The sequence below is a fragment of the Dicentrarchus labrax genome, unplaced genomic scaffold (assembly GCF_905237075.1).
Source record: "Dicentrarchus labrax unplaced genomic scaffold, dlabrax2021, whole genome shotgun sequence".
Classification (NCBI taxonomy): domain Eukaryota; kingdom Metazoa; phylum Chordata; class Actinopteri; family Moronidae; genus Dicentrarchus; species Dicentrarchus labrax.
This window is the reverse complement of record NW_026136717.1, coordinates 7,455,653-7,466,428: the sequence shown is the minus strand read 5'-3', so window position 1 is coordinate 7,466,428 and position 10,776 is coordinate 7,455,653. Positions and strand designations below refer to the sequence as shown.

The 10,776-nt window shown below is 41.7% G+C and overlaps 1 protein-coding gene across 9 annotated transcripts in view; it reads right to left on the bottom strand.

The window, feature by feature from the left end:
- Positions 1 to 569: 569 nt before the first annotated feature.
- Positions 570 to 10,776, bottom strand: part of mark2b (MAP/microtubule affinity-regulating kinase 2b) — a 51,141-nt gene continuing 40,934 nt past the window's right edge. For 4 of the 9 annotated variants that reach the window (XM_051429555.1, XM_051429563.1, XM_051429560.1 and 1 more), the window contains 4 exons: positions 9,320 to 9,346; positions 5,814 to 5,852; positions 4,985 to 5,094; positions 570 to 3,614 (listed from right to left, as the gene is read on the bottom strand). In XM_051429555.1, the coding sequence (XP_051285515.1) occupies positions 3,265 to 3,614; positions 4,985 to 5,094; positions 5,814 to 5,852; positions 9,320 to 9,346 (526 nt within the window). In that variant the 3' untranslated portion in view covers positions 570 to 3,264. The remainder of the gene's footprint in view (positions 3,615 to 4,984; positions 5,095 to 5,813; positions 5,853 to 9,319; positions 9,347 to 10,776) is intronic. The other 5 variants (XM_051429556.1, XM_051429561.1, XM_051429558.1 and 2 more) reach the window with 5 other exon arrangements.

Here is a 10,776-nt window from a genome sequence, read left to right as displayed (position 1 = left end):
GTGCAACAATCCTTTCACACCTGAAAGTGACCCAGTTGTAATTTCCAGTTTCATTCTTTCACACCTGCAGGAACTTGTCAGTTAAATGATTTTCTCTCAGTGCGCCCCCTACTGCTACTGTGGAGCACTGCCGCTTGTGTCTCACAAATACCAAGGATTGGAACTAGCAGCATGTTTTCATTTACATCCCTAATCTGAATTATATATTGGCTTAAAAAATACTGTTAGGAAATATTGATATTTGTCTTTACAGGCTTGGTGCTGTATTAAAATGAAGAGTATATATCTAAATAGGCTAGAGTCCATGAGAAAACCTTCATTTATTCAGACTCTTGGGCAGAGTGGAGGTCTAGTAGACGGGGAAACTGTAGTTCAAACAGTCAATGAAATTCCATGAAAAGTCAGCAAACTCCATCTGCTGAGGATGATCATGTGATATGAGTGAGAGCTTCAGCTACTAAATGTACCAGGTGGTGAGATTGTGTCATCTACTGAGAGCTTCCTGGAAGAGCAGAAGATTGTTTGAGCACATTTACTTACTTTTCACATGATGGATTTCAGAGGCAGACTATCATTATATCATTGTTTTTATTACTATCATTGTAATTTTTCATCATTTTGTCTTTGCACAAAAAAAACAAACAAATAATACATTTTTCAGGAGTTGATCACCCCTCCCAACCCCAAACCCACCACTACAGTTACAGTTTGCTCAAAACACATTTAAAATCAATGTAAATTACAGCAATGTAAAACGAAAATAATGTAAAATAAAATCAACCCTGAAAGAGATAATATAACAGCAACAGCCAGAATAATAATTAGAATCCAATACCCAGCACCTTAATACAATGATCAACTTTTAAAGAAAAATCTGACGTATTAAAAACTGAAAGAAATAATAAAACGACAGTGTGTCATTGTGATAGAAAGAAAGAAAAGTGTTAAGTTAGGTACAACCAGCTGACGGGACCCATCGTCCCCTTTTCTCTAACCCCCGAGAGAGTGTGTGTGTGTGTGTGTGGGTGTGTTTTTCTTCTGCTTCGACAAACTGGAGCGTCAATGCAAAAAAAAGAGAGAGAGAGACAGGAAGTGGCTTCTTCTCGTTTGTGGTCTTGAATGTGAACGTGAGCTCTGATATGAAAACGTTTTTGACGAAGAAGCCGTTTCCTGCCTTCTCTCTCTGCTTCAAGCCATTCTGGACTGATAAGGCCTTTAAAAAAAACAAAACAAAATAAAAACAAACAGATGAAAAAAATGGCCAAAGATGAACGAGCAGTAGTCGACACCACCACCAACATCATTAAATACATCGATAACTCCTGCCTGCGCTTGGGGAGGGCGGGCGGGCGGGGTTTATGTTTAATCTGAGACACTATGAGCTGTGTGTTAAATGTGTGTGTGTGTTAAAAGGTGCACTACACTGAAAAGGCAGCAATGATATGATCTGATCTGACGTGACCCTTCACACCCCATCCAACCTCCCCCATGCCCGAAAATCCAAATCTGTACAAACCCCAAGTTTTCCAACGACACAAAAATATATTATCAAATCAAAAGTAGAAGAAGAAAACATTTCACCATTCGTCGTCGTCCTTGTCGATTCTTTTTGTTGTCGTTTTTTTTTTCCAGTGATCTTTTATAATACACTCACACACACACATACTGTTTGTTACATACTCCAAAGACACCTTATTTGTGTGTTTGCTCTTTGGGAACACATGTAGCAGAGAGGGGGATGGGGTGGGGGGCAGGGGGTTGACAAGAAATGCGTCGGTTCAGGGTTGACATTCTGGATATGAAGGCGTGATGCCAACCGAAGCGATACCAACATTAACAAAAAAAAAAAAGTACAAATAAATCATTTGAGCATTTATGTGCTGACGTATGCAACAAAAACAAACCCCAAATTTAATTCTATAAAGAAAGGCAACATAAAATCCATCAACAACCCCATCCATCCCTCCCCAGTTTCCCATATGCCCCTCTTTTCCAGTGCACAACTCTTTTTTATTTTCAAAAGCCATTAAAGAAAAAAACAAAAGTACGGACTTGAAGGGTTGAAGCCCGAACAATCGATGACGGCATCAAGTTTAACTGGCCTCCTCGGACTTGATGGCGCGAGAGAAATTAAAAAATGAGGAAGAAAAAGGGAGTGGAAGAGGTGAAAAAGATGGATGTGTTTGTGCTGAGTTCAGTTTGAAATTACAGGGAGAGGGTGGTGTTTGAGTTTGTGTGTGTGTGTGTGTATGTGAGGGGAGGAGGGAGGTGGTGGAAGGATGGATCAGGTGGAGTTTTTAAATGTTCATTTTGGGGAAGGAGGGGACGTTTGTGCAGGCAGGTGGAGGGTGGAGAGGGTCCTTAAACCAATAACAGCAGAGTTCGTCCATCCAAAGTCCATCTGTGAGTGTGTGTGTGTGTGTGTGTGTGTGTGTGTGTGTTTGTGTGTCGCGTGTGCGTGTGTGTGTGTGTGTGTGTGTGGTGTGTGTGTGTGTGTGTGTGTGTGTGTGCGTGAGAGTGGGCTTCAGCGACCAGAGTCCTGGCTCAGTTAGAGTCCGTTCAGTTTTGGAGGAGAATCAGAACACATTCAATCAAAACTCCTTTCCAGCAAAATAAGGCTCCGAGCTTTCTGTCAATCACCACCACTTGTTACAGATTGAGAGAGAAAGAAGAACGTTTTTTTTTTTTCTTTTTTCAGCAATTCCTCTGCTCTCCTTCCTCCATCCAGCCCCCCACGTCTACCCAGTTTCCCCCCCTACCCAAAAAAGACCTGGCAGCAGAATCGTGCAGAAAAACTGAATAAATAGCAGGAAGAAGTGACAGGAGTGGTCAAAGTGATCAAAGTGTGACTTCTATAAACCAGAGAGAGCAGATCGGACATGCAGAAGAGTGGAACGTCTAAGTAGAACGTGACAAAAAAAAAAAGAAAAAAAAAAAAAAAAAAAAATACCCAGCAGGGAAGAGAGAAGACCTCGGTCTATAAGTACTTCACAACTCAGAGTTTCTAATCGCAGGGCCTCGGGAACTTAAGGAACAAAACTTCTAGAAAAGAAACATTTTCTAGTCTCAGAGAACCGATAGCCCTACTTCAGACCTTTGTCCAGATAACAATCGTGTTATTTTTAAAGTGATCCCACCCTTTAGCTTACCTCCTGACCTCCACAGCGCCCCCACCCGGCTTACATCTTTATCCTCGCTATCACCCCCTTCACCCTCCCACCTCCACCCTTTAATCTCATCTCCCCTCGCTGCTCCTCCACGCACTCACAGTTTGAGCTCGTTGGCAATCTTTGAGGCAATGTTCTTGAAGGCGATGGACGTGCCCGAGATCCGTTTGAAGCGCACGCCGTTAAGGGAGAGCCGCGGCAGCTTGCACACCTCCATCTCCCACTGGACGAAGTCGTCACGGGCTGGGTTGCCCGACATGCAAAGCAGCATGTAGCGCTCGCGCAGCTCGTACTCGCAGCTGTTGGAATCGAGCACCTTGCGAATCTCGCGCATCATCTCCATGGGCTCCATGGACGACGTGGTCTTCATGGACCATGTGAAGCGAAGTGAGCGTGGCTTGGCCGAGTCCTTTTGGCTGGCGATGGCTGGAGGGGTGCCGGTGCCACCTGAGGAGGGAGGGAAAAAAATGGTGGTGAGAAGGTGAAAGATGGGATAACGGACAGAAGTGATAAGAGATGGTTGCATGACAAATAACAGGAGATAAAAGAAGGAAAGCAAACAGACGCGAGGGGCCAAGAATTATCAGAGAACAGGACAAAGGACAGGAAAAAGGACAGAAAATAAAGTGAGGAGAACAAAGATAGAGGGGGGGAAAGAAAGCAGAAAAGGAAGGGTTGAAAAACTGAGTGTGAGACAAGAAGAACGAGACAAGAGTGGAGAAACGAGCGCAGAATGAAAAATGAGAACGAGCACATAATGACTGCAATATTCTCTAATAAAAAACCCCATTAAGACAATTGTCTGAATAAGAATTGATTACCATGACCTGAACAGTGTTATAGTTGGATGAAGTATAACTGAATCCAGATATGAAGATTTAAAAACATTTTTCAAGTTTGCAAATGCTGCAGTGACATTAAATGACAAATGATACCGACCCACAATCCCACATTATTGCACCCTTTTACCAAAACCTGAAGTGTGTTCAGCTGCTACCTCACTGCCAGAAACTCGAAGGGATAAATCAGTTAATGAGGATAACTGTGGTGCCAAAAACTGAGTTTGAACTATAAGATAGCAGCAACAGTAAATGTTATAATGATATTGACTACATTTATACTGTATCTAATGTGGGTAGTCACATGGACAATACCCGATCTCAGGGTCATCTGAAGGTCAGCACTGGGCTGAATTCAATCTGTGCATCTCTAGTTGTAATGCGAGCTTTCCACTGTTCAATCAATTTATAATTTTAACCAAAAAAAATGTCAGAAAATAGTAAAAACTAAAACTTTTCAATGTACTATGACATAAAACAGAGGAAGCAAATTTCAAATCCAGATTTGAGAACCTAGAATGAGCAAATGTTATGACTCAATTAATCCAAACTTTTGTTGATCATATGTCAGTTAATCAACTAATCTGAACTATGGAGTACCTCAAGGGTCTGTGCTTGGCCCCAGTTTAGTTTCTGTTTTATCTTTCCATTTCTGTGCCACGGTTGTGCCTTTGATCCTTTTATCTTTCCACTTTTCTGTCATAATCTAGCCTAAGCTAATAAAAATTAAATGTTGCTGATGTTGTAAAATATCTCTAACTAACATTGCTTCTCCTCCACAAACGCGAGGTTATGTAACATCACACTGCCGTACTATGGTATTGGGTGGGGTATGGTTACAGGTAGCACTATCAGACAGAATGCTGGTATTGGTATGGGTGCATCCCTGCTGAATAAAAATTGTTATTTAATACCCATGACTGTTCTGTTTTACCTAATATGGATAAAATTAGAAAACAGTGATAAAAACCAACATACCAGTGTTACCAGATCCTGGAGAGGAGTTGTTCTCATCGTTGTTGGAAGAGGAGGAGAGAACACCACCAGACGTCTTCTCGGACTTGTCCACTGTACTGCTCAGCATAGACCTGGGTGAGGAATGGGAGGGTGGAGGAGAGAGAAAAGACAGATGAAGACAGGAGAGGAGAGGGTAGGAAGAGATAGTGAAGGGACAGGAAAGGAAGGGAGTAGGGCGGAAGAAGACAGGAAATAGGAGGACAAGATAAGCAAAGAGAGAAAAAGAAGAAAAGCGTGAGATTGAGGGAATTATTTAAAAAGTGGAGACAAAAAAGGAGGGAAGGAGGAGGGAGAAATGGAGGAATGATTGAGAGGAAGAGGGAGATGATGAGGTCGTGGAAATGAATGAAGACAAAAAGCAAAAAAATTTCTCTTAAGTACCCCTGTGTGTGTTTGTGTGTGCACGTCTCTGAGGTTACCAAAATGTGTCTAAGATTTAGATCTGTGCAGTGAACTTCAAGTCTGCTTACACACAAACACACATTTGGGTACTTTGATTCTGATTCCCATCACACATACACACACCACCATGCAGGTCAACCTCCACACCAGCACTCGCACTCTCTGGGATGCTACCATTCACTGCTAATCTCCCGTCCCCTGATTGGTTAAGCTGTTATCACCATCACCAACCAATTATAACCCAGCTCGGCCCCCCTCTCCCAGCCATTCACAACAAGCTCAGAGATCATCTACTGATTGGCTCCAGTCTACTGATTGGCAGGCGGTTTTATGGTAGAGTCTGGGGGTTTGTAGGGTTTTCGGTTTTTCAGGCTGTTCTGTATCTCACCTGCTCCCCTCATCCCGACCCTCTCCCTCATACGGACTCCTCGAGAAAAATCAACACAAGTTTAGTCTTTTTGAGGGCTAGGGGCAACAAATGGACTCTTAAACAGATAGTAAAATCAGCTGGCTGAACACAGTCGCTCTGCCCGCCACGCGTGCCTGAATGTTCCAATCCAACCACATCCACCACTGATGCCAAATGTCTGATTTCCACTCCAGGTGCTCAAATTTAAGTCCAGAACCACCTGAGAACTTCACATCCCACAATGCAGGTCTCAATGCCAGTACACTTTTTATAACCACTTTATCACAACTCATCTCTAAGGAGGAGTCATTTAAAGTTCAAGTGTAAAGTCCCTCCTACATTCTTAGTAACTAGTAGTATCAAACAAGTGATTTAATAAATTAGGTTGCAACACTGAAACTTAAAGAGTAAAGATTTTAATTAGGAGTAAATTGGTTGCTAGGAAACATCTCTAGTGCTGCCAAATCAGAAGCTTCCTAATAACCTTCCCAAGGGTCAAATCTGACGTTATTTGATCATTCCGTGTGTGTTATTAGCACAATGTTTGATCATTTGAAATAGATATAATTTAAAAATATGACCTAAATGGGTCATATATTACGAGCTAACATTAGCTTTGTCAGTTTATTCAAACACCAGTTGTCAGTTAACAGGTATAAATATTTTGTAACAACTAATATAGTTTGTCTGGTACAACCATTTTTAATTTAGTAAACACTTGAACGCGTTATAACTAGATTTAATTGGATCTTACAAGAAGCTGGTGCAACTAGTTGCAGGATGGATCAGAAAAAGGTGATGGATGGAAAACAACAACTGGTTCAAATGAAATGGAAAGTTTGGACAATAAGTTGAGAGCTCAAAATGTCATGGCTCAATTCAGATCAGAAATTTATTTCTAACCAAGTAGAACAGAATGGAATGGATCCCAGCAAATCAAATGTGAAAAGGAATGGTTTGGAACAGAATGGAATGGAATGGGTTCCAACAAAATATGAAACTGAACTATTATGGTCAAGGATGGAATGGTTTGGAACAGAATGGTCGGCATGGTGAGGGCGAATCGTGCGGCTAAAGGAGGTTAGGAGCATTACTGATCCCAGCACTGCATTAAAACCTGTATTAGTAACATTGGACCTACATATAGGCTGTTTAACACACTCACACTCACACACACTCACACACTCACACACACACACACACACACACACACACACACACACACACACACACACACACACACACTCACACACACTCCCTGAAACAACAATGTAACTGCAGCCTATATAACACATATGTCTCTCACATTCTCTCTCGTACCAGCAGACAAACAATGGAGAAAAGCACACTATAACAAAGAAACACAAAGACAGACAACAGCAAAAACACATGCAGACAATGGAAGGAAAGTGACACACACGACCAATTCAGATTATGGTCTTAAATTCATTCTGTTGTGGGAAAAGACAGCATTCCTGTTTTGCCCCATTAAAATAATAACCAAAAACATGTAAAATACCTCCTGCAACAGAAACATGATTAAAAGATAACACAAGGGAAATGACAAGTGGGGCAGTGGAAAAAAGTTGCACAAAGATTACTTAAATAATAGCGGTAAACTGGTGAACAATGTAAATTAAGTTATGCTGTTTTGCATGCCCTGTATGATTTTAGCTAAGTATGAAGGGATGCAAAATGGCTCCCAGAGGAGGGGCACTGTGACATCAAGGGAAAACAGAGGGCCGATAAGGTGATTACTTGAACCCAAATATCTCACTTGTCAGGTTATTAAGAACTTTCACTGTCCACCACATATAGTGCACTGTAAACACTAGACAACAACTAGAATCTATTCCTATACTCAAGAACCTAAAAACCCATTTGCCACATATACATACAGATATTTTTAAGGCAAGTTAACCATTTCTCCATCTCATATTTCAAATGTAATGATTTATGAGTATCCTTAAATAGCCCAAAGGCATTGCTACTTATATAGAAAAACTGAGAGGTAGTTCATCATAACACTGTGACAATACATTTGTATTATAACTTCTAACCACCAGGTGGAGCAATGGTCCAGAGTAAAAGGAAAATTGCTCTACCTGCTGGTAAAAAGCAACCAACACACCTAAAAGCAAGTGTGTGTGACAAATGTGGTTGGGAACTGCGTGTTCAGCATATATAAATGTAAAATGTGTCACTGTTTTTTTATAGCATCTGCATACTGCAAATATCTACATGAATGTGGACAGAAGTTTTTATGTAAATGTTTGGGTGGGTCAGTATGAATATTACATAAATGTGCATTAAGTGTCATCTGTGTGTGTTTGTTTGTGTGTCCACAGTATAAGGGGTTTTCCAGCCATAGTAGGTCAAAGCCATCCAGTTCTGTTGCTGCTGCTGTTAGAGAGCCAGTGCCAGAGTGAGAACAGAGCGATGAAAGAAAGGAAGAGTGCAGCCTCCAGAAAAGAGTGCAGCCTGAGAAACACTGCAGCCCCGTCCCTCCTGGGTCCTCTCCTCTCTACCTCCTTCCATAACTACCAACTACAGCCAGGGACTTTAAAATAAAGTACTTCCCCAGTGGGATCATCATGAACTTGCACCAAAAACTAGAAACACAACTCCACTCTATGGGCTGATGAAAACTTGATTTTTGTGACCAAACCGATGAAAGCAGAGAGGTGAGATGGGTGATGGTTCGGAGGGTTTGGTAAGTGGCGTTAGCTTGGATAATGGTTAGCAACATTACACGATCCTGGGCAAAGTGACAAAGCAAGACTAAAATAAAACCCCCTGCTCATATCACTCTAAATCTCTCATCCCTGTGCTTTTTCTCTCATCTTCTTATGGAAATGATGCATTGTAAGACTTTTGATACCATTACCTCACCGTTTAAGATTTGGAGGAAGATTTCCATTAAGCTCAAAAGGAGGACAACATTACCTGCATCTGAAGCTTGGAAAGGGTTAAGAGTAGTAAGGGAGTAGTTTGATCTATGGCACCATTAAGACTTGACCTAAATCTTGGATGCTACATGGGGATACAAGCTCACATACACTCTACCTGGTAAATAAATGGAAAGAGGGGGGTGAGAATGAGGTGGCTTGGAGGGACGATGGAGGGACGAAGAGGAAGAGGGGTGAAGTGTTATTGTGCCGCATGATGATGGAGTGAGTTAAGTGAGTGGGTGACTGGGTGAGGGGGGAAGTTAGTAAGTAAATAAATAAAATAAATAAATGAATGAATACAAATGGGCCAAAACACGGCACTCAAAACCAGAAGGCTCAAAAAAGGGGCCAACCACAGAAAAAAAAAGGAGGAGAAAAGATAAGGCTCAAGGCACAAAAGGAAGATTTCAACAAAAAGCTGCACGAAACACCAAAAGGGGAGGAAATATATATATATGTAAAATATATATGAAGAAGAGAATATACGTATATATATCAAGGGGTTATATATTTAACGTTGGGGATGTTGCCTACCTTCTCGGAAACCTGAACGAGAGATTTCTACAAAAACAAAAGAGGGATAAAGAAAGAAAGAGAAACAAACGTATGTATAAAAACGTATAGATTCATGACTTTCCTGTAAAAAACAAGCTGCCCTCTGAGTAGCAAACAAAAGTCCAACGTGAACTAGGCTCACTTGGGATTGAAGCAGCAAGCACAACCAACATTAAATAACCAAAAATAAACAACAAAAGCAGAGAATCAGTGTTACTGACGTTGACTTTCAATTTGAATGTGTTTAAATGTGGGAAGTATTGGTGTGAATGTGTGAACAGACATTATTTAATGCACACCAGAGCACCTCAGAGGGATTTTAATGAGCTCAGTGGGAAAAATTCCATTAAGAGACCCTGTTTGAACATAGTCAACCCGCCCCCCACCTCAACCTAACATGAAATGAAGTGCTCCTCCACATACAGAGCAGTCCTGGGTGATCCTGAAAAGAAGTGTTTGTGAGGGGAAAATTTCAAACGTGATAGAAAAAAAAATTAAAAACAGAGAGAAAACCACCTCATATACACACACAAAGACACATTTCAAATGAAAAAGCACAGGTTAAGCAACAACTTAATCTTTAACACACATTGAGAAACTTGATCTCCTTCACACACACACACACACACACTGATGTGTTTGAAGGACAGAGAAATATCACTCACCAGCCCAAGCAGGAAAGTGCAGAGGTGAGGTTATATGATACGTTAATAAAACACACAGCTTAAGCGTATATATGTGTATGTGTGTGTCTGTGTGTTTGAGTGTGTGGTCAAACTGTACAAATGCAACACAATCTCTATCTCTACCACCTCTACTTCCTACCAACACGCCAAGGTGTGTGTGTGTGTGTGTGTGTGTGTGTGTGTGTGTGTGTGTGTGTGTGTGTGCGCGCGCACATGCATGTGTGTCAAGGTGTCCCCACTAGCGGTATTTATAGTTGAGGGAAAAGTGATATCTCCGGTGTAACCATGGATACTGTCGCCACGGAGCTACAGTATCTCTGAGTGGGAGGCCTAGAGTGTGGCTGTGCCTGTACCTCCGCCTCTTACACACAACCACACGCGCACACACACACACGCACCCCCACATATGCAGGTTTATCATTCTCAATTTCTGTCTTTTTAAGGCTAACACAATCACCAAAAATACAACCGTACATTCATTCCCTCTTCCCTTCCTCCCTTCCTAGCACACATTTCAACACATGTGTTCAGTGCGGACCCTCAAGGTCTGGTTGGTGACACAGCAGCGATGACGAAAATCTCAACCTTACCTGCTCTCACAGCTTTTCATTCTTTCATTGCTCACTTGGACCTTCCTCTTTCAGTCTCTGCCACCTTTAAACCCTCACTTCCTGTCGCCTCCTCTCCTCCACATCTTCCATTCTGGCGGCAGCCTCTGATGTTTTTTTTCATGTCTCCTCTGTGTTCTTT